Genomic DNA, 24786 nt, shown 5'->3' on the forward strand with positions numbered 1-24786 from the left:
TAAAACACATGATTACTGTGTGTCAACTTCACAACCTTATAAAGTAAAACCCTACATAATGGTTTCAACATTGTTTCTTTTACAGCACCAAATATGCCTCAAAATACATTTCTCTTATCTTTTTATTTTTATTATCCTATCATAGTCTCTAAAAAGTTATTTTCTGGCCAATTACCTGAACCATCTTTTGCTTTAATTGCTCATTGGCAATTAGTACAGTTATAGTGATTTAGCAATTTGTCTGGAAGCCAAAATACTTCTTTGTTTATATTTTGCTAATTTCATGAAAAATAATTTCAAATTCAGCTTAACTTTCTTCAGGTATTATGCATATAACTTGCTGTAAAACTATTATTTTAATATTTTAATGTTACATAACTCAAGTTTGCCCTTTCTAAAGAAGATAAAACTTGGTTCTGAGGAATCATGTTACATCATAACATTAATGGTACCTTTTTGCTTGACAGCTTCTTAGGCTATTAAAACCATCTCAACAAGATAACATCAACACATAAACATATAGAATAATTATACACAAGAACTTTCAACTTTTATGATAAGAAAACCATACCAAATTTTTTCTTTACCCATACAGATATTTTGCCTTTACTATCACTAAATGCAACCCGAGGTAAATTGCCCTTTACACGAGCCCATGATATACATGTTATATCACCTATATAAAGAAGACACCTGCGGTTATTTAAAGCTCTGTAACAATCGATTAATTTTAACTTAAAATTTTTAAGTCTTTTGAAAATCATAAGAAATTGAAGAAAATACAGCATGTCAACAGGTGCATTTTAAGGTAATTTATCATCTTAATCCAAATGGTTTCAATTCTGCTATGAACATTCATCAATTTTCTATCTAAAAAGCTAACAAAAAAGTCCCTAATAGTATGTTCATTCCATATATACATATATATCAACCCCTACAAAAAAGGGGCAATAACTGCATTTGTACAATTCCAAGCAGAACAGTACATACAATGGTCCAAGCTACCCAGCAGTTAATTAAGTGCACACAGCGAAACTGCATGGATTAGGAACACATAATATACCTTTCCATATCTCCTGAGTCCTCATATTACAGCGTTTTCATTTTTATCTGAGGCAACAAATGATCCAAAGAAAACAACCGATTTTGCCAAGAGTCAAGGGTGATACTTTGATATACAAGATGAAATACAACCAATTTAAGCAGCATTTAAACCAATGGTTTGGATCACCAATCGGTTAAAAATTTAAACCAATGGTTTGGATCACCAATCAGTTAAAAATGAAAACCATGCATTAGTTTTTTTCTTTAAGTTTCTTAATTCTATCTCAAATTAAATCTCAAAATTTTCATTGGCAAATGTACATTCTGTGCCACTTTCTGACCAATCAAATACCTGAGACCTGATTTTGAGCATAGAAAATTTTTTTAAAACCTTAGATCCAAGTATATAGCAATGAAAATGAGAGGCACACATACATTTACTCAGCATTGTTTTCATGTAGTTGTATTTCAACACAGCACCCAACTTTAAAAATGTTTCAATATGTTTTTGGGGTTACATTACCTGTTATACAATGTTACATCTGTACTGAAATCACACAACTTACCACTATGACCTTCTAGTGTCTGGTTCATAGAAAGGTTACTTGGGGCAGCTAGACCTTTGGCTTTCACATCTTTCCCTGAAATTACAATGAGAAATAAATTCATATAATAAATGTTCATTAATTTTAATGTAATACCATTTTTCATCAAATAACCAGAGTACATCAACAAGAGATGACTGAGAGAAGTGTATGAATGCAAAGATAAGTATTCCCCCCCCCCCCCAAAAAAAAAGGGGTGACTTTCAACATGCCCACAAAGTACAATGACTATAGACCAAAAACTGGGACTCTTACCTATGATACATTATCAACAATACAGGTAATTAAATAATAATTACTTTCCTCATTACCGTATCTTACTACTATAAGCAAAGCCCTCTTTTGTTATTAATCAGTGTCAAAGTTATAGTGACCTTGATCCTCTAACCTCAAAATCAATAGGTGATCATTTAAAGGTCAAAGTAAACCTCCAACTATTCAAAGACTATAGACCAAAGAGTTCTTTAATTATTGATAAATTAAGCTTTTCAGAGTGACCTTGAGCTTTATCCTACTGTACAAGTCATTTACAGGTCAAAAACCTGCACAACAACGCTGTGGACTAACAAACCAAGCATTCTCTATTTAACAATAAGGCAAGCTTTCCTAAATAAGGTCACAATAATCTTGACATTTGACATCAATAAGGTTCAGTTACAGTCATATTTTAAACATTGATACAACTTGATACAAGGACTGTAGGCAAAAGCACTTTAAATTAAAGATATTGATTTACAAAGCTAAGCAACATTAGCAGTGACCTTTGCTTCAATACTCTGCTCAAAATCAATATCATCATTTTAAAACAAATGCTAAGATGATTTAATAATTGACAAATATTTCAATTACTTTAATAGAGACATATATTGTAAAGCTTTATTAATTCAAAATAATCTAACAGACACACAGGATGGGGATCTGAAATGTAACACTTTCAAACCTGTTTGAGTTTCAAGTTTAAGCACTTTTAAAAGTCCATCTTCTCCACCACATGCAATGTAGCCCTGGTCCTTGTTCCATGACACACATCTCAATTTTGTATTGTTTGGAATAGCAATCTGTTCAATAAAAAGGAAAAATGCCATTCTATTGGGAAATATGTGTTGTAAAAGTTTAAGGTTTGGAAAAATCATTATCGTGAAATTTACCAATTTGGGAAAAAATGCCAGCATTCAAGATGTTAAAACTATTTATATAAAGCTAAATAAATCTAGTCTAAACTGTTCAGCTTGTGGAAATCTTGGTATTGTAAATTTGTTTATTTTTTTGGGATTGCAAGAAAAAAAATTTGATTTGGAATGGGACCAATATTCTATACTGAGCAAAAGGGACAGAAAGGTCTGTAAAAATTACGGCTGACAGCCTATAATAACTTTAACACCTGTATTCTGAAAACGTATACCACTTTCATGGAATCCCAACAGGGACTTTGGATTATTTAATGTGAGGAAGCTATCCAGCTAGCTTATAAAACATTGGTGGTTTCACCCCAGGTGCCTGTTATTGTTGATAATATCGCACAGAAGGCCTAGAACCCTGGGTATGAACAGGATGTTATGAAAATTTGTCATTGTAACTGTTAATGGAATTAGTATATGACTTAAACACTCTGCTTTAATGGATTGATTAAGTAACATCAAGTGGATGCCAACATGTCACAGCTTATCCAGTTCACAGTTGCTTGTCCCATTACATTATATGTTCCAATTTAATAGCTGAAAACACTGGTGTAAATTATTAGACCTATGCGCTACTATAGTTTATCTTCAGTAGCTTCGCTCAGAAGTAAACAAAATCACATAGTAATGTCTTTTTTGCAGGATTAGTGTTAATTGTTGTGGGTATGTGGAGTGATTAAGTGGCTGTATGGTTAACAAACGGGACAAGAAACATAAGGCAGGGTTGGCAAAAATCCGGGTTTTATGAGTATTACCCAACCCAGCGGGTAATACTGGGAAAACCCAGGTTTTTCTGGGTAATACTGGGCATTTCTGGGTAATAAAACTTTTAATTTTATTCAGCAAATATTATTTATGTTATGTTTTGAATATATATAGTGCATTTAAAGATGAATTACCTTTACAAAGAAAGGTGTCAACAAGTAACTTGAACTGATAATTGTTTGTATAGGCAACAATATCCCTAAAGCTAAAATTGGGGGATTAAATGTATAATTATAATGTTTCTTTATTATAGCAAAAACCTAACATATTAAATTTGAGCTAATATGTGTGTGAACAGTTTTTACAAGTAAACAGTGGTAAAGCATTATCCAAACACACAGGCTTTCTGGAGTAACTGGAAATTTTTATTCAAGAGGCTGTACAAAAGGAATTCCGCCCATTTTATTTGGTTATGCAAAATGAGTACGATTGTTTTTGCGTGCGAACTTCAAGTTGCAAAACATCACGCTTCATTAGCAACAGTAGTCTACTTGGCTAAATTAATAAAAACTTCAAAAATCAAGCCTATTACCTTTTTACTTAAATAAACGAACATTTTTCAGCTTGCTAAGCTTATATTACGATTACTGTCATCTAAAATTGAGGAAAAAATACGTTTGTTTTCTCAGATCGTCAAGAATTTTTGTGGAATTTGACAATTGGAACACTTCGGCTATTATCAATAACGGAACAGGGATACTAATCGACGGTCCCCGGTTTCCGGTGTAAGACCGTCCCCGGTCTTCAAAGACCGTGTCGATTTTTGTAGTACTAGTATCTTACAAATCGAAGGTCTCCTACAATCGACGGTCCTCGACGATCTTTGGAGACGGTTAAAGACCGTCGATTTTGCGGAGACTGTCGATTAGTCCCTCTCCCACCTTTCCCAGGAAGACTGAGGAAAAACAAAACACACAAAAACAAACTTCTTTCTTTTTGTTAACGTTGTTATCAAATTAAAGATTACTTCATATTAAAATTTTCAAAGTTTATTTTTCCCCTCTGAAAACCAGGCATACAAAGTCTGTAAGAAAAACACGGCGCCCCTACTAACTTTTTATTTCTTAATCAATTTTGATAAATATGGTGTCAAAGTTAAAAACTCAAATCCTTATTTTAATCCGATTATTTCTAATTTTGTTTTGTTATTCGTCGATTTTATCCCAAAATAGGTTTGCTTCCTTGCAAATCAGCATTTTATTTATATTTCGATTAAATACCATTTAAGTCTAGAAAAATACGACACGTGCTGATCATCTGTACAGAGAAGTGCTTGAAGAGAAATGAGCCGCGTCACGACAAAACCAACATAGTGCGTTTGCGACCAGCATGGATCCAGACCAGCCTGCGCATCCGCGCGCAGTCTGATCAGGATCCATGCTGTTCGCTATCAGTTTCTCTACTTGTAATAGAGTTGGTAAGCGAACAGCATGGATCCTGATCAGACTGCGCGGATGCGCAGGCTGGTCTGGCTCCATGCTGGTCGCAAACCCACTATTTTGGTTTTGTCGTGACGCGGCTCAAATGATATGTCATTAATACAGCAAAATGTACACAAAGTGGTATTTTGACTTCCATTCAAAATGCTTAATCACTATAACTATACTAATTACTTATATGACATAGAAGCAAAAGGCGACTGTTATTTGGCCTATTTAGGAAACTAAAACAAAACATCAAGAGTGGAATTCTTCTGAAAAAATCTGAATTTTAGCACTTTTGGGGCTCAAAGGGCCTTACATGAATTAATGGTTATTGAATCGAGAAATATACCTTACGAAATAAACGCAATAAGATAATTTATTATATACTTATAAATGAAATATTGAGAAATATTGATGGAATAAAATGCGTATTTTCATTTTCCGTATTTTCACTGTAAAAATTTATTTTTCACTGCAGTGAAACATATTTTCCGTATTTTCACTGGTGTCTTGCCGGACTACTTTCTTTTAAATTCTGCCAGTACACAAAATTTAAGGGAAAGTCTTTCAAATTTTATCGCAAAAAAAGTAAAAAATGTATATAATAAACAGAAAATTCAAGTTTTTTCTATAATTACATTAATGGTTATTGAATCGAGAAATATACCTTACGAAATAAACGCAATAAGATAATTGATTTGCATATTCACATGTCTACGAAGCAAGGAAAGAAAAACATGTAATTTGAACGACTTTCTTGTCCTCACTGTATACACGGTAGTATACAATTTGAGAGTTCCGAGAAATGTAAGGCTTATAGTGTTGTCTACTCTATGAATATTGTCATGATTTTCCTGAGTAATTATTAAAGCTTAAGTTTTCAAAATTTTCAACACATTAACATGATTAAAACATGTCCAAGAAACATTAACTTGAAAACACTGTTAAAGTGTCCGATCTTTTATCGATATTAATATAAGCCGTCCTGAAATGCAAGGAAAATAGCTAAGTTGTTGTCTGTGCTAAACATGCTCGCCCTCTGTGAGCAACTATCTCACAAATTTCATATTCGTTTAGGAACGTGCACAAAAAATACTCAAGTCGGTGCATTACTTTATTCAAAAATGAGCTAATCTATAAATGTAAACTATACGAGTTCGATTTTCTGGAATAAATACATCAAGCAATAACGCATAATTAAGTAATTTGATAAATAAAAAAAAAATCAATTTGAACACAGTTCTCCTCCCTAAATTGGAGGAAAACAGACATTTTACATATATACACTCATTCAAAAGTCGTATTTTGCAAATATCAAAACAGCAAAATATCTTTCAGTTACTTTTAACAATAAAAATTACAGCCTTGATTGTGCTTAATGTGTGTATTTAGCTGGAATTTCCGGTCATCTCTGAATGCTCAAGGATGTGAAATGAAAATATTATATGAGCCGCGTCACGACAAAACCAACATAGTGGGTTTGCGACCAACATGGATCCAGACCAGCCTGCGCCTCCGCGCGGTCTGATCAGGATCCATGCTGTTCGCTATCAGTTTAATTCTCTACTTGTAATAGGGTTTGTAAGCGAACAGCATGGATCCTGATCAGACTGCGCGGATGCGCAGGCTAGTTTGGATCCATGTTGGTCGCAAACCCACTATGTTGGTTTTGTAAAAAATTTGTAAAAAAAATCAACACTGTGAATTTCGCTATATATGTATAATATTCATGGAATGGAAATATAAGGCAAATGCGTAAGACATTTTGCTATAACTGTTTTTATATAAAGAAAAACATGAGTAAAAGGTTATGATTTGGTCAAATATTTTTAGAGGAAAAAAATACGATATATTCGAAAACAAAAAAATTTAAAAAGGTTATTATTGATAATAGCCGAGATATTCCGACTTCATCAAGGTAAGACTCTGTATAAACAACAGTATAAAGACATGCTCTATAAAAATTATTCCTTTTTTCAAAGCGAAACTGCTGTCAGCTGCCTGTGTTTCAACGAACCACTTGAAAGACATGTATAACAGATCATTGTAAATTGGTATGAACTCTTGAAAAAGCTGTAACTGATGATTTAAAATAAATACCTCGAGGAACTGAAAAATAATCCTAATTTGAAAGATAAAATTGAAAAGCCTCCTTCGTAGGAAAAAAAAACAGCATAAATTTAAGAAAGAATTTCAGAAAAAAGTCTGAATGAGCTGGCGTAGCCGCATCTCAACATCCTTCCATTTTGTCATATGTAACAAGAACGAGTAACAAAGATCTCATGCTATGTTATTTACGAGTTGTCATTTTCTAAACGAATATTGCACGTATCTTTATAACCAGAAATTATAAAGTCAACATTTACGTTTCAACACGACAAAACCAACATAATGGGTTTGCGACCAGCATGGATCCAGACCAGCTTGCGCATCCGCGCAGTCTAATCACTGATAGCGAACAGCATGAATCCTGATCAGTCTGCGCGGATGCGCAGGCTGGTCTGGATCCATTCTGGTCGCAAACCCATTATGTTGTTTTTGTCGTGACGCGGCTCATATGGTCATCAAGAAGAAACAATATTGTACATGATTCGCTTTTTATCTTAACTTCATCTAGCAGACAATAATGAATTAGTTAAAAAATTTATTTCAACACGTATTTAATAATAAAAAGCCATAACAGATAAAATCAACAAATAATAAAATAAAAACAAAAATAATCGAATCAATATAAGGATCAATTTTAGGATCAGGATCAATATTTGGATCAAATGTAACATGCCCTTGTCTTGCAAAAATAACAATACGATTACGATTGCTCGTGGCATACGATTGTTCGTGGCATTGTCACATTAACTATATTACCGGACGAGCCTGGAAGAGGATACACATTATGAGGAAATTGAAGTTTCAGCTTGACCGTAGATCTCTTGAAGTGATATATTTAACTTTCATCCGACCGATCTTGGAATACGCCGATGTTGTCTATCTAAACTGCACACAATACGAGGAACTTGAGCTTGACACAATTCAAAATGAAGCGTCGCGTATTATGTGCGGTGCTACAAAACTTGTATCATTAGCTCAACTCCATAGTGAAGTTCCTTAAGGAATCTTTAGAATCTCGAAGAAATAATCATATGCTTATCTTACTTTATAAAATGAAAAAATGGCTCATCACCAGATTACTTGTGTTCTTTACTTCCACCTACTGTAGGTGAAAATTCAAGGTACGATCTACGCAACGCTACACATATTCAGACTATTCGAACACGAACAACTCTTTATCAAAATGCTTTTCTTCCAACTGCTCTGAATAAATGGAACGCCCTTCCATCTGAAGTACAAAATTTACGTTCACTGTCCTCTTTCAAATCCCATTTGAGACGAAGCAGTTCTAGTTGTCAGATTTATTTCTATGAAGGCGATAGAAAATAGCAGATCTATCATGCTCGACTTCGTACGGAATGTAGTTTTCTAAATCAGCATCTATTTAAGAAAAATATTTCTCCAACTCCTCTTTGTCAGTGTGGCATAGTGGAAAGTAATTACCACTCTTTCTTTGAATGTCAACGCTATGTTGACAGCAGGACCTCTTTTCTTAACACTATATCTACTATTTGTTCAGCAACTCTCCAAACGTTATTAAATGGAGACCCAAACATTAGTGATGATGCAAACAGAAGACTGTTTGAAGCCGTTCATACATACATCCGAGAAAGCAGGAGATTCTCTTAAGCATTTCACATCAGTTCAAATCACTAAATGCTTCCTATTCAAATCGTTGAACTATCCGAATGATCCACATTTCAGTTATTTCTTCTTCTTTTCTATTTTGCTGAAAGTTTCTTCCTTTATTTCTTTCTATCTTAATTTACGTTATTTCTCTTTAATTTTATATAACAAAATGATGCAGTCTTGTTTTCTCATTCTTTTTTTTGTATATATTTTTGCTTTATGTTATAACTAAATGTTAGAAACAATTTTGACTTTAACTTCTTAAAAAACAATGTAAAATCAGATATATTTCAAGAAAGTCACATATACTGTCATACCGTATTTTATGCACTGTAAATCTATAAGGAGCTCAGCTTTCGGACCCAATCCTTTTTCAACATATCATGTTTGTATTGTGTACATTACTGTCTGTCTGTATATATATATTGTGAATTTGTTCGAAATAAACTATGTTTAAACTAAAATAACAATAAATCTATTCTAAAATTTCATAAACTTGCTAATAATGCAAGTCCAGTTTTATTAAATTAATATTAAATATTTAATCTTTGAGGATAAACAATGAAGACTAATTAGATTTTTTAAATTTGACCCTGATCCTTAAATCTTTGTGCACACGGGCCTGGTCATTATATGTTCTTTACAACCATATAAGGCACAGAGCTAAAGCCCAAGAAACAAGGCCAAGAGATTTCCGCGAAGCACAGTTTTTTACACCGTTATTCCGTTGGCTATTAGAAATTCCATTAGTTTGGAGTTTCGTCTTTACAGCAATATAGGGCACGTACACAGCTCTAGCGAAAGGAATATGGCCAAGAAATTTTCGCATGGCAGGGTCGGGATTTTGACGGGTGAGTTGTTCTCTTCTATATAAATTTGTTCGTAAGAAACAAAATTTTCTGTTGCCAACCATTCTAACACAATTTGTGTGATTCCGTTGCAGATAAGAAATTCCATACTAGTTTAGAGGTTCAGCAATATGGGACTGAAAGAACATGGCCAAGGGATTTCCGCGTGACATGTGATTTGTTCATTCTCTATAGAAAGTGTAAATTGTTTCGCAAAAAAAACCCCGCCATTTTTGTTGTCAGACGTTCAAAGTTCAAACACCATTTGTGTGATACCGTTGCCGATTAGAAATTAGTTCGGAGGTTCTTCTCTACAGCAATATAAGGCACAAAGCTCTAGCTCAAAGAATATGTGGCCTAAGATTTCTGTGTGGCACAGTTGTTTTTTGGACAGGCCTCAAGTGACCTGCATGTCACAGTTGTTTTTAAAGATCGGCGATTTCTAAGATCGGACAAATTTTGACCTCGGCAGCTTGTATGATCTTTGATTGAAGTTCAAATGGTAATGCTACATGCAAAATATCTAAGCTCTGGCACTGCATTTTCGCCCAAGAAGACTGATATATACATGTACCTTTCTATAAACCTATGTAAACAAGCAATTATCATAGTATTGCTAGCAATCCATAAGTCCCCTACCGGTTAGAACCCCAGCAACATGCTGATGGGCCATTGGCCATTCAAATTAACCAGTGAATGAATGACATAAATGAACTTAAATCTTTTGAGTTCTAAGTTTGTCTATATCATAGTAATGTGTTAAGTTTCCCTGCCTAGTAAGGAAACAACAGATAATCAAAAGGTCCAATTTTCTCAGAATGAATAAGTATAACTAATGTTTTAACTTTTCTCTATTTTAAGTAAATTTGTAGGAAAAAATCTTTAAAAGTGATCTCAGGTCAAAACAGTTTTTATGAACAGACAGACTGAAAGAGACTCTTAAGTTATTTTTCTAAACATCCCTGTTACCAAAATATAACATATTTTAATACAAAATTCTTAAAGAGAAGATAACTCTTGAAATAAAGATGCTAGATTTATGAACATTGATGAGAGTTTTACTTTAAGTTTAAAGATACCATTTATAGTCACAAAGAAGATAAGTAAAAAAAACAATTTTCAAATATAGCATTAACTATAATGTATAGTAAGTAACAAAGATGAAATTTAAAAACAAAAATATAATGTAGGTGTTGATATCATGAATGTTTATTTTGAATTTGAAGAAAATCCATGAAGAGATAAGAAAGTTAAAGAATGAATAAGAAGAATTCAAAGTTTAAGGAGGACATAATTCTGGAAATATGGATTCTAGATTTATAAACCTTGTTATATTATTACGATGTGGGATTTTAAAGTAAATCCTATAAGGAATGAAGAAGTTGGAGTAAAAAATACCAACTTCTCGAAAAAATTCTAAGTTCAAGGGGGACATAATTCTATAATAAGAAAAATTCAAAGTTTGAGGAGGAGATAATTCTGGAAATATGGATTCTAGATTTATAAACCTTGTCATATTATTACGATGTGGGATTTTAAAGTAAATCCTATAAGGAATGAAGAAGTTGGAGTAAAAAATACCAATTTCTCGAAAAAAAATCTAAGTTCAAGGGGGACATAATTCTAGAAATAGTCTTGCTAGAGTATTTAACCTTCTCACAAATGTTGAGTGCTAATAAGAAACATACAGTCGAGACTGCCTAAGCGACCCCCTGATTTAAACGACTCCCTGTCTTATCCGACCTTGTTTCAGTACTCCCAACGTATTTTCCTATATAAATGGTCTGAATTAAACGACTCCCTGTCATATGTGACAAGCGACCCTAATTGTCTGGTCCCAATGCAATGTTTTGTCTGATTTAAACGACTTTCACACCTTTTAATTGTCCGTTAATCAGATAAAGAATACCTATTATAACACCCAGAGGGCCAATTATAATCCAGCACTGTAGCAAACAAAGTGTACACACCTCTATCTCAATTACACAGTTAGCATGTAGATATATGCAGGTACAAAGTGACGTAGCGTCTGTTCATGGGAAGCATGGTGCAATCGATGTATGTGTAATGTAAATAATGGTCTGAGTAAACTGGGTTAAGACTTATGTTAAACAAAATGTATATATGAAGTTTGAAGTAGATACATTAAGAAATAAAGAAGTTATTTAAAAAAGACAACATATTTTTCATCAATCTTTTTGGACAAAACAAACATCATTGATAAGCGAGTGAAAATCAATTTGATATATTTTATTTATAAAGACAAGCAATATAGCTCTTACAATAAATGTTGTTTTGAGATAAAAAAAATCCAAATCAATGAATCCCATGACTAGGAATGAAAATCCAACCTGATTTATTTGGCAATGCTAAACAAGTAGAAAAAAATTAAACAAATAATGAAACTTGTTTTTTTTAAGGAGTCACTTCTCCAAACTATAACATTACACAATTCTTTTCAGAAAAAATAAGCTTTTACAATAAACTAAGGATCAGAAATTTGACCAATTATTCGTTTTAAAATATAAAGATAACTAAAAACTTGACAAAACATCAATCATTTTAAAATTTTATATCACTAGAAATTTGACCAAATATCAATCAGTTTAAAATAGTAAAAGATTATCATTAATGATATTATTGTAAGTTGAAAACACAACATTGCCTTATAATCTAAACTGGAGTTGCACTGGTTTTGTCTAGGTTCCTCACAAGTTAAAAATAAATTTGGTTTTTAATGGCATTTATCATGCGCCTATATATTTATTTATAATGAGTCGAGTATAAATAAAGTCTAACAAAGTTACTGCTCCAAACTGAAATTATGCAGCATGAAACTTTCTATTTTAAATAACAAAGGGCAATAACTCCTCAACAATTTGGTGGATCATGATGGCATTTTAAACAAAATTCTGTCTCATTTCAAATAACAATCTGACCAACTGGTTGTAAGATATTGATCACAACAGGAAAACGGACAGACAGATGGACAATATCCCCCCTTACAATGTCATCTTTCTGACCTTGGATTTTCACATTTTTACACTAAGACGAAGTATCTTCAAGCATGAACATTATATTGTGTTCTAATATCACAGAATATCGTATTAAATGACGTTCAAGATTCATTATCTTGGACAAAAAGCATTTCATTCTTTCCTAATCCAGCTTCTTCAAATGTGATTGGTTCAGGATATTCAATTGTTGGTTCACATGGTAATGTCTTTCTCGGGAAGTTTGTAACAATGTGGAAATCGTCCGGACAATCTTCATGACAGAATGTGAAATAATACAGATACTGAAATATAAAAATACAACAAAAACATTATACAACATTTCAGCTAAAGGAAGTGAAATAAATAAACTATGGGGATATAATGGCTCTTAATGTCACACCTGAGAACAATGGTGAAACATGGTCATAATTCTCATAATGCAAAAGATGTTTAAGGTGATCAAAAGAAAATTGTTAACTTAACCATAAGAAAATCTGAGAATGAAAAATTGCAAGGACAATAACTCCAAAGGTAAGCACAATAGAGGCTAAACACTGCCAAGTGACCACAGAGTAGGGCTAATTTAGACCCTTTGGTAAGATTTTCTTCCTGTAGTCTAGGCGCTTCAAGGGGGCGCTTCATGCCAAATTACAAAACTCTGAGGATTGTATTTTTAATGGAGAATTTTTAAAGATTTTATCAAATTTACAGAGGTATCAGACTGAAATAATTTATAAAAGGATCATCTGTGTAATTCATGGCTGACATTTTTCAGTTATAATTTAAAGTTTGTCATGGCAATAAATAAGGTGTATTGACCACAATTTTGATTTTTACATTATCACATTCACACATAGTCACTAGACACTAAGGCACAATTTTTTGTAAACGTTTACACGATTGGTAAGAACCGAAACGATACCGTTTAAACATAGGTACTTCTATGTACTATACTATATCATATATTTGAGTTGCCAGATGATGACTTACTTTCTATTTTTAACACATGTACAAAACAAACAAATAAATAATGTTCAAGGGTCATCACGATTGTGTCGGCACACATTTTCTGCTCTCTCTTTTGAAAGATCAAAGAAAATTCAAATTTACAAAACATGTATTATGTCATGAGCAATTATTGCAAAGCAATGCTGTGTGGAAGGTTGTAAACACCCATTAAATCCGTTTTTGACATTAGAATAAACCAATTAGAATTGATAAAATCCATCATTACAGGTAATGATTCATATATTTTTAAGATAATATGGTCATTTCGATTAAACGGTAAACAATATCGTAAACGTTTACGGATGAAAATCGAAACGAATCCGTTTAAACGTGTAACTGTGGGGACCTTACTAGACACAAATTACCAAGGTGACACTTGTCAGCCCCTAGAGAGCACTTTGAAAATATAAAAATAAGCAGATATAGCTTTTATACTTTGTAGAAAAAAATGCACAGAAATGTTCAGAAAAGCGTAAACAAATGTGATGGTACCACCAAATTTTTACATCACATCACACCTTGTAACAAAGTTTAAGCACTGTGCTTATTGGAATTTATAGCATGATTATGGCAATGTCAGAATATACTTTTAATTCAGACCAGTTCAAAATACATGTCAAAGTAAATGTGCATATCAATATTCGGTGTTTCAAAGCAAACATGAATAAAGTTTGAATTTTTATTAAATTTTAACTGAAGTTGGAGATAGAATTGGTATCATGAAAATCTCAAACATTATCATCTTAGGTAATTAAATATATGAGAGATGTTTTTTAGCAAAAAATGAAAATAAATTTACTTTTAATGACTGAGATTTCAAAAACCGCCTTTCTATTCTTGTTCCATTAGGTAGTTTAAGAACAACACGGACAGATTCTGCATGACCATTCTCGGGTTCTGGAGGAATTTCATTCTTCAGCTCCTCCTTGCGGTTTTCCCTTTCCTGAAAATATAGTACATATAAACTAGTTATAAGCTAGAACTGCCACTGTCCCAGACTCGGATACTCCATGCATGCGGAGGATTTTTAAAAAAAATTATCTGAGGCAACAGATGTGCTAAATAAAATAACTGATTTGACTAAGGGTCTAGGGGTATATTTTAATCTACATGCTAAAATACAACATATTTTGACAGCATTGTAACCTATGATACAATTTGTCAAAACCCTGCATGCCACTATGCCAGAAGGGTATTATAAAGTTTTATGTTTATTCGTCATATGAAAATATGTTATGCTCTTGACAAAAACAAAACAAAACAGTGCAAAAATAGAAATAAAGTTCTTAAGCAATGCTTTTTTCCACAATATAATGTATATCAATGTATCCTATTAAATTTCAAGTTGAGACACCGAATTATACTTTTTTAAAATAGGAATGAACAATTTTAAAATAGGTATGAAAAATTACAATGTTGAAAACATTTGTATACCAACTACAAAATTGTCCATGCATATTCATTTTTTATTTCAAAAATTGATTTTGTCATCTGATCTCAATTACATGTATATATGATAGACAAATGAAAAAGAAGATTCAACACTGGCTATAGTCACATATGGGAATTACCAGCAACAAAGTAACTGTTGAGTGCAAATGGGCAGAGCCTTATCACTGCCTTCAAGTCCACAATTACCCTCAAGGCAGATATTATGATCTGTACCAGCAGCTGGTGTTATGTTATCATGTAATTTTATCATGTAATGGTATCATCGCTTTATGTTATATTTTATAGTATTTGATAAGTCAGTAAGACAATACCTGTAACATTTGTTTATGTGCTTCAATTTTCTGTCTTTGTTTAGCTTCCTCTGCTTCAATAAGTTCTCTTTCCTCTCTTTTTTTTCTTTCCTAAAGTAAATATTATACATATCTCTGCATGAACACCAATACTATTTTGTGATAGTCGATTAAAAGCATGTAAAATGTAGATAATCTGAAGAAAATATTGCTTAAAGTAAAAAAAAACAAACTATGTCAGAAAGATAGCAAAATGTAAACAAAGCAAAATACAAAATCACTGTAACTTAACGGGCCTTTAATAATGAAATTCAATAATGCCTAAATGGGCAACCTTTTAACAAAAACAAACTTAACAGTCTTTCAGAAATGGATATATTGTACCTTTTCCTGATCTTGTCTAAGAGATTCAAGATAAGCCTCGTCTTGTTGCTGCCTTAATGACTGGTTAAAACTTCTTTCGTCTCTGTCTGCCCTTGCTGCTACCAATGATGCCTCATTTTCTCCCATTATTGCCCTCAATCTATGTATCAACTCCTCACCCTCTGATTACAAAAATAAATAACTTACTTGGTGTTTCATTACAAACTTTGAAGCTCTTGTTTCAAACAAATCCTATTTACAGTAAGTTTTATAATACTGTATGTTTGTAACGTATCTTTTCATTGGATAATTGTGACATTTATATAGTATCATATACATGGCTGCTGTAAATTTATGAAGAAACCTGATTTCTTTATCTAATAAAAGATGCTTGCTGCATTATAAATTTGTTATAAATGTTTCTGATAGGTTATATGGCCATACACAAACTTTTTTTGCAATATAACCCAAGCCGCTATTTCCAAACAACTGTTTATATAGGGCCAAATAACCTGTCAAAAATATTTATAACTAATAATGTAAGTAGTCATGTACACAAAAATCTTACAAAAATTTGCATAAAATGAATAAAATATGCTGAGCATGAAGTCTTCGGTACATGTAGATTTCAAATAGTGAAATACTCATCACAATTCAGCTGCATTGGTTAAAACTAAACAGTAAAATTATCAAACAAACAAGGGGTATCTGTGACAAAGTACTACGAGGGTTGTCCAAAAAATTTGTGCACTGCAGTTATTGTTCTGAGAGTTATTAATAAAAGAACATGAATTATATATCACTTGAAGGAGAATCTGTCTCAAATAAGAAAACAAAAGAAAAAGCTGTGTAACCAGCGTGTCGTGAAAAAGAATTGTCATTAAGTTACCTTAGTAACGTAATACCGGCGCACAACAAAAAATTGGGTTTGTTCATTACTGTTATTGTATTAATTTTCTGCTTGTAAAGTGGCATTTGCTTTTTATATCATAATTTGTTTTACTGTTAATAGAGGAATGATTGATGCAAAGTGTTTTGTAGTTTTTATTGTTCATATGCAACGTACATGTAACATATTAACCAGTGCACGAATATATTTGACAACCCTCGTAACATGCGCGGGCATTACGGACGGAGGTCTGCCTGACCGGTTGTCATCGTCTACCCACCCTCTACAGAGCGTTTGTGCCATTTAAAAACCAGCCTTCGTGACACTGAACTGGTCTCGCTTGCTTTTTAAGTTATTTGTAGTTATCACTCGGAGTTTAACCAATTCTTGCGCAAAATTTAATGATCGTCTGTATTTCCAGACGTTTAGCGACTGACATTTTCATGTAATGACAGTATTGACGACCACACAGAAATGTTTGTTTTACGACATTTACAAAAAGGCAAATGACTTCAAATTTTCAAGTGACGTCAGGAATACGTACTTACACTTTTCCCTGAAATTTGACGTTATATGTAGTGTTGAAAGAATACAGTGATGCATCAAAGTAATCAACTAACCAAATGTTTTGTTATGCGCCGGTATTACGTTACTAAGGTAACTGTATGACGATTTGTTTTCACGACACGCCGGTTACACGGCTATTTCTTTTGTTTTCTTCTTTGAGACAGATTTCCCCTTTAAGTGATATATAATTCATGTTTTTCTATCAATAACTCTTGAGACAATAACTGCAGTGCACGAATTTTTTGGACAACCCTCGTACTTGTTATGGTGGTTATTTTACAAACAACACTCCCCTTGCCGTTGTGGATTCAATTCCACCAGTACAACTTGAAATTCACCATCTGACCTTTACAGTGCTGGTAAGACTTCAAACCCAACAAAAATAATATTAAACAAACAAACCTATTGGTCCTTCAATTCTTGCAACAACAGTCATTTTGTTCTGACGCAGAACAATTAATGCTAAAAATGGGTAAGTATTCTCACGTAAAGCTTGACTCACTGAAATAGAATGAATCAACATCTGAAAAGCCCCACACACAATAATGTTGTTTTTTCCTTGTTAAATTTTGTTCTTTCTTTTTTCTCTTTACAAAATCCCATTCCACTATTTTCAGTGCTTGATAGTAGGAAAAAGGAGCATGACTATGTAGAAGGAAAACTAAGTTATAGGTTTTGTGGCCATGATATTAGATACAAATGCCAGGATAAGTACAATAGCTTTTTCTATTCTTCAAATAACTAAGCATTAAAACAGCAGGCATTAAGCACCTGTAGTTTCTTTAATTTTTCCATATGCAAAGAATGAAAAATTAAACTGGAAAACAAAATTTAACTAGAACTATCACTAAATGTGATTAATACCCCCACAAGACTGCTTCGGAAATGAGGATGTTACTAGTAACAGAATACCTTGTAAAAGAATTGAAATATAGAGTTATGGTTGTTGGCAATTAAAGATAGTTGTGGTTCTGGTATGTTGCATTTCCTTTCAATGTGGTTGGCCATTGATGAAGTTTAATTGAATTACTCTGTTATAAGTCCAGAAAGACAAAGAAAAGGAACAAAGGGCAAAAACTCTATAAAAACTGAAGAAAGAGTTATAGTTCTTGTGCACTGCACTTCCTGTTATTGTGCTTGAACATTGTATGAAGTTGTTTTGAATTCCAACCAGTACGTATTAAGTTATGCTCAGGACAAGGAAAAGTATCGAAGGGCAGTAACTCTGTATTTTGACAAAATGGAGTTATGGCTCTTGTGCACTGTACTTCCTTTTAATGTCCTTGACAACTGTATTGTACTGAATTCCAAACAGTAGTTTTCAAGTTATGCTCTGGACAAGGAAAAGTAACAAAGGGCAATAACTCTGTAATTAGTCAAGATGGAGTTATGGTTCTTGTGCACTGCACTTCCCCTTATTGTGCTTGACCATTGTATGAAGTTGTTTTGAATTTCAAGCAGTAGTTTTCAAGACATGCTCTGGACAAGGAAAATTAACAAAGGGCAGTAACTCTGTAATTAGTCAAGATGGAGTTGTGGTTCTTGTGCACTGCACTTCCTCTCAATGTGCTTGACCATTGTATGAAGTTATATTGAATTCCAACCATTAGTATTCAAGTTATGCTCCGGACAAAAAAGCAATGGAAAAGTAACAAAGGGCAATAACTCTGTAATTAGTCAAGATGGAGTTATGGTTCTTGTGCACTGCACTTCCCCTTATTGTGTTTGACAATTGTATGAAGTTATTTTGAATTCCAACCAGTAGTTTTCAAGTTATGCCCCGGACAAGGAAAAGTAACAAAGGGCAATAACTCTGTAATTAATCAAGATGGAGTTATGGTTCTTGTGCACTGCACTTCCTCTCAATGTGCTTGACCATTGTATGTAGTTATATTGAATTCCAACTATTAGTCTTCAAGTTATGGTCCGGACAAAAAAAAAAGCAATGGAAAAGTAACAAAGGGCAATAACTCTGTAATTACTTTAGATAGAGTTATGGTTCTTGTGCACTGCACTTCCCCTTATTGTGTTTGACAATTGTATCAAATTGTTTTGAATTCCAACCAGTAGTTTTCAAGTTATGCCCCGGACAAGGAAAAGTAACAAAGGGCAATAACTCTGTAATTAATCAAGATGGAGTTATGGTTCTTGTGCACTGCACTTCCTCTCAATGTGCTTGACCATTGTATGTAGTTATATGGAATTCCAACTATAAGTCTTCAAGTTATAGTCCGGACAAAAAAAAAGCAATGGAAAAGTAACAAAGGGCAATAACTCTGTAATAACTTTAGATAGAGTTATGGTTCTTGTGCACTGCACTTCCCCTTATTGTGTTTGACAATTGTATCAAATTGTTTTGAATTCCAACCAGTAGTTTTCAAGTTATGCCCCGGACAAGGAAAAGTAACAAAGGGCAATAACTCTGTAATTAGTCAAGATAGAGTTATGTTTCTTGTGCACTGCACTTCCTCTCAATGTGCTTGACCATTGTATGTAGTTATATTGAATTCCAACCATTAGTCTTCAAGTTTTGCTCCGGACAAGGTAAATGCAACGGACAAAAAAAAAGCAATGGAAAAGCAACAAAGGGCAATAACTCTGTAATTACTTTAGATAGAGTTATGGTTCTTGTGCACTGCACTTCCCCTTATTGTGTTTGACAATTGTATGAAGTTGTTTTGAATTCCAACCAGTAGTTTTCAAGTTATGCCCCGGACAAGGAAAAGTAGCAAAGGGCAATAACTCTGTAATTAGTCAAGATAGAGTTATGGTTCTTGTGCACTGCACTTCCTCTTAATGTGCTTGACCATTGTGTGTAGTTATATTGAATTCCAAGCATTAGTCTTCAAGTTATGCTCCGGACAAGGAAAATGCAACGGACGTCTGGACCGACCCACCGACCGACCGCCCGACCGACCACCGGGTGACTCCTATATACCCCCCCAAACTTCGTTTTTGGGGGTATAATAAACTTTTGCCTGATTAAAGAGAATCATAATTGAATAAATTTATGAAAAAAAAAGAGAAAATGGATTTATCATCAAATTTACAGCAGAGTACAATAAAATGAAGCTTAAAGTGGAGAGATATGTAACATAGCATTTCCTTGTCAAAATGCTTTTACAAAACATTGATTATTTCAATATCCAAAAAATTAACTTTTACATTTTTAACAATCATTAAAAGAATTTCAAGTTGCATAAATATTTTGATAAAAATTACTTTTAGATTCTTAGCTGATAAATTTTACAACTATAGTATAAACATGTCATAGTGGTCAATAAGGAAATATTATCACCTTTTGATTTTAATACTTTATGGCTTAATTCTCAATTTCCTAGTCTTTTTATCAAACAAGCCATACTTGATTATCTTTTCACATTTATTGCTAATATAGCTTAAGGCTTAGTCACTATGACAACTCCTTCTTAATTTATATTGTTGATTTTTATATTTTGAATTAGTCTTAATTTAATTTCGGAACTGAGAACATCTAAAAGGCTTATATAGAATTTTGGACGTATAACATCAAGTCTTAACTTAGAAAATAAATAAGTAAATTTAACTTAAGCAAAATTCAGGTGCTAGCTGTGAAAATATATATGTGGACTATATGATTATTTTGTATTTGAGAACTTACAATTGACTATACAGAAATAAATGAAATAACATCTACACTGGACTTTTGTGTTATAAAATACCATCATTTAACAAAGAGGATACTGGATAATAATAATACCAGTATCCCACACACAACCAACCGAGGGTTTCCGTGTAGGGCGCTCACTACGCCAGCGAGTTCAATTCCCCAAACAAGACCCCAAAGCGAAGGCCCTGCCGGTGACCCTTGGCTACAGATTTTGGCGGAGAATACCGAGGGTAAATGATCCTGCCAAGACATGAAAAAGAAGAACATAATGAGAAAAGAAAACTGGACTTAAAGTAAATATAGTGAGTGGGAAATATTAGAGAAAAGAAAGATTGACAAAAGTAGGAAATTGGAAAATACATCATTAAAAATTATCAAAGGATCTTATACTGAAGGGAACTTTTAAAGCAATTTCAAAATTACCAAACAGAAGTGGGAAAATTATGTCAAATCAACTATTGAAGGAAAATAAAACCAAAACCAAAGAAGGAACCAAACAAAGGAAAACCAAAGAGGGAACCAAGAAGAACCATAGATCAACAAGGAACATTGTGCCATGAACTTTTCGTAGAAAATTAAATCAAGAAAGAAAATTATTTTTTTGAAGTTGGTAAGTGAAATTTTTAACATTCAGTGCTATATTATATGTTATATTGGGTGGCTGCTACATTCTAATAATTATTTTTGTTTATCAACAAACAGCATATTTATTATCTACATTTTGAAAAAATTTTGTTTAATTAAATAGAATTTTGTCTGGATATTTTTCAAAATTTAACTTTGACAAAAAAAGAAATACCTTTGTAAATTTTTGTTAAATTACAATATTGCATTGCAACTGAGAAAAAAAAAATTACTAGTAGCTTAATTCCTGAAATATAAAAAGGTCACTAAACCTATTATGTTAAATTTTTACCAATTTTGATTGTATTTTATTTGTTATTTCTTGTTGACCAAGTGCTAAAAATATTTTATAATATAAACGAAAAAAATGGCAAATACTTCTTGGCAGTGCTCAAAATCTATGTGCTCATCAGTTCAGTATAACTGTCCTGAAAAACCCTCTATCTCCCTGGTTTCTTCTTTAGATCAAAATGGCTTTTCTTATATACAATTTCAAGATTTTCAATATAAAGCTCTTTTTGACACTGGCGCTAGTATATCATGTATTGGCAAAAATGTTATTGACAGACTTTTCAAAAATCCTGTTCTAGAATCTACTAATATACCTAATGTTTATGGTGTTTGTGGTGAAATTCATCCCATTCTTGGAACTATCTCCCTTACTTTTACTATGGATGGTCTCCCTTTTGAACATACTTTCTATGTATTTTCTAAATTACATTATCCTGTTATTATTGGGAGAGATTTTATGCAAAAGGAAGGAATCAAACTTGATTTTCAGTCAAATTGTATAACATTACAACAAGACCCTTCTATCATTATTGCCATGGTTACCGACCACCTTTCAAAAACAGTTTTTGGTAAAACTTTGTCTTCTCATATCATTCCCCCTCATTCCGAGTATATTTTACCTTTACGTATCCAAAAATTTAAAGATGGTGATATTGTATTTTGTGAACCTCCTCAAACTTTGTTAAAAAATGAACTTGTTGGAGGAAAATGCCTCTCAACTGTTAAAGAAGGTAAAATTTTATACCGTGTAATGAATCCTACAAGTCTACCTGTATTTCTGAAGTCAAAGGCCCAAGTTTCAGTAGCAACTGAAGTTAATCTATCTACTCTACATCAGGTCACAGACAACTATCCTTCTGAATCAACTGATTCTTCACATTCTGTCAACTCCTTAAATACTGAACCCTTGTCTGATGCCAAGTATATTGAACTTGCAAAGGAGCTTGGCATAGATCTTAATAATTCCGATCTCACAGACGAACAAAAAACTAAACTTTTAATTTTCATAGGCAAAAATAGGAAAACATTCTCAAAAGATTTGTCTGAATTAGGGGTTACGCATCTTCATTCGCACAGAATCGAAACTGGTGACCACAAACCTATTAAGAAACCACCTTATCGTCAAAGTCCAGAAATGCGTAGGGAAACTGAACGCCAAGTAGAAACAATGCTACAAAATGGCATAATTGAAGAATCTGACTCTCCATGGAATAGCCCAGTTGTCCTCATCAAAAAGAAAAATGGTGAATGGAGATTTGCTGTGGACTATCGAGAGCTGAATAAGGTCACAGAACCAATGTCTTTTCCTCTTCCCCACATTTCTGATGTTTTTGATGCCATAGCAGATGCCAAAGCTGAGCTTTTCTCAGTTCTTGATCTCAAAAGTGCTTTCTTTCAAGTCCCCCTTTCTAGAGACACAGCCCATAAATCAGCCTTTGTCACTCATCAATCTGTATATCAGTTCACTCGGTTACCTTTTGGTCTCATGAATTCACCACTAACATTTCAAAATCTTATGACAAAAGTGCTCAAAAATCTAAATTGGAAAGTAGCTCTAGTATACATTGATGACATTTTGGTGTACAGTCGCAACTTTAATCAACATCTAAATCACTTGTCACAAGTATTCACAAATCTCTCAAATGCCAATCTAACATTAGAACCCACAAAATGTAAATTTGCCACAAAAGAAGTTGAATATTTAGGTCATGTCATATCAAAAGAAGGAATTAAGGTAAATCCCAAGAAAACACAAGCCATTGATGACTACCCTCAGCCCAAAAATGTTAAACATGTAAAATCATTCTTAGGTATGGCCTCTTATTACAGAAAATTTATTCAGTCATATGCCAAAATAGCAAGCCCACTCACAGCTCTTTTAAAGAAAGATGTAAAATTTAAATGGACTCAAGAATGCGAAAATGCTTTCAACACATTAAAACAAGCTCTTACATCATCTCCTATTCTAGCATTTCCCAAATTTGATAGACCCTTCATTTTAGCCACAGATAGTTCTGATTATTCTATAGGATATGTTCTATCACAATTAGGAGATGACAATAAGGAACACCCCATAGCTTATGGTGGTAGAGCATTGCATGGCCATGAAACGAGATGGCATATCACAGACAAAGAAGGGTTGGCTTTAGTAGAAGCCGTTGCAGCTTTCAGACCCTACTTAGCCAACAATTCTTTTACAGTGTATACAGATAACATATCTGTAAAGTGGTTGAAGCAGATTAAGAATTGCCAAGGACGTCTCGGAAGATGGGCTTTGTCACTACAAGGCTACAACTTCCAGATACAACACAAGGCATCATCTGCTAATGGTAATGCTGATGGACTCTCACGTCGCATCTATGACATAGAAGCAGACGAGCAGAGTTCTAGTCAAGAGTCTAAAACCAAAGATGCAACAGTAAGTCAAGTTTCCACAGATCTGTGCAATGAAATGACTTCTGTAACGCTCATCTATGGTCATGAACAGACTCAGACTCCATCAGTAGCACCAGCCACTACAAGCACTGAAGCAGCACCTGAACCTGATCCCGAAACAAACAAAGATAAGACTCAAACTATTAATCCATTAAATTACTTCAACACAAATGAAAAACGTAAAGACTTAGTCAAATTTCAACATGAATGTAAATATTACAAAAATATAATCAATTTTAAACAAAATAAGGTACTTCCAGATGATAAAGAACAAGCAAAATTATTAGTTGCCCAATCTGACCAATATGAAATTCTTTCATCAGGTCTCCTTGTACATTTATATACCCCTAGGACCAGAGGTGTCCCTAAGGAGGACAAACTCATATTACAAGTTTGCATTCCAGCTATGATGAGAGATGAAATTCTCAAATCATTTCATGACAGTCTTGCAGGCGGCATGCATCAAGGATTTGAGCGAACTTACGCAAACTTGCGTCAAAAATATTATTGGCCCTCAATGTTTGAAGACTGTAGAAAATACATTCAGTCATGTGAAGCATGCCAACAAGTCAAACGTGACATACATGGTAAACCACCCCCATTACAACCCATGCCTGTT

At 33.3% G+C, this 24786-nt stretch overlaps 2 protein-coding genes across 3 annotated transcripts in view; both read right to left on the minus strand.

The window, feature by feature from the left end:
- The window catches only part of LOC132736253 (WD repeat-containing protein 35-like), a 41155-nt gene extending 36871 nt beyond the window's left edge, over positions 1–4284 (minus strand). Inside the window, exons 1-3 of the mRNA XM_060723350.1 lie at positions 4125–4284; positions 2590–2707; positions 1611–1685 (exon numbers count right to left, since the gene is read on the minus strand). Coding sequence (XP_060579333.1) covers positions 1611–1685; positions 2590–2707; positions 4125–4148 — 217 coding nt within the window. The 5' untranslated portion in view covers positions 4149–4284. The remainder of the gene's footprint in view (positions 1–1610; positions 1686–2589; positions 2708–4124) is intronic.
- A 7553-nt stretch (positions 4285–11837) lies between these two features.
- LOC132736262 (FAS-associated factor 2-like) overlaps positions 11838–24786 on the minus strand; it is a 30930-nt gene continuing 17981 nt past the window's right edge. For both annotated transcript variants that reach the window (XM_060723364.1, XM_060723363.1), the window contains exons 8-12: positions 17570–17668; positions 15733–15893; positions 15370–15459; positions 14406–14549; positions 11838–12900 (exon numbers count right to left, since the gene is read on the minus strand). In XM_060723364.1, the coding sequence (XP_060579347.1) occupies positions 12721–12900; positions 14406–14549; positions 15370–15459; positions 15733–15893; positions 17570–17668 (674 nt within the window). In that variant the 3' untranslated portion in view covers positions 11838–12720. The remainder of the gene's footprint in view (positions 12901–14405; positions 14550–15369; positions 15460–15732; positions 15894–17569; positions 17669–24786) is intronic.

This window comes from Ruditapes philippinarum, unplaced genomic scaffold, assembly GCF_026571515.1.
Source record: "Ruditapes philippinarum isolate M1 unplaced genomic scaffold, ASM2657151v2 ctg1795_1_1_1_1, whole genome shotgun sequence".
Taxonomy (NCBI): Eukaryota; Metazoa; Mollusca; class Bivalvia; order Venerida; family Veneridae; genus Ruditapes; species Ruditapes philippinarum.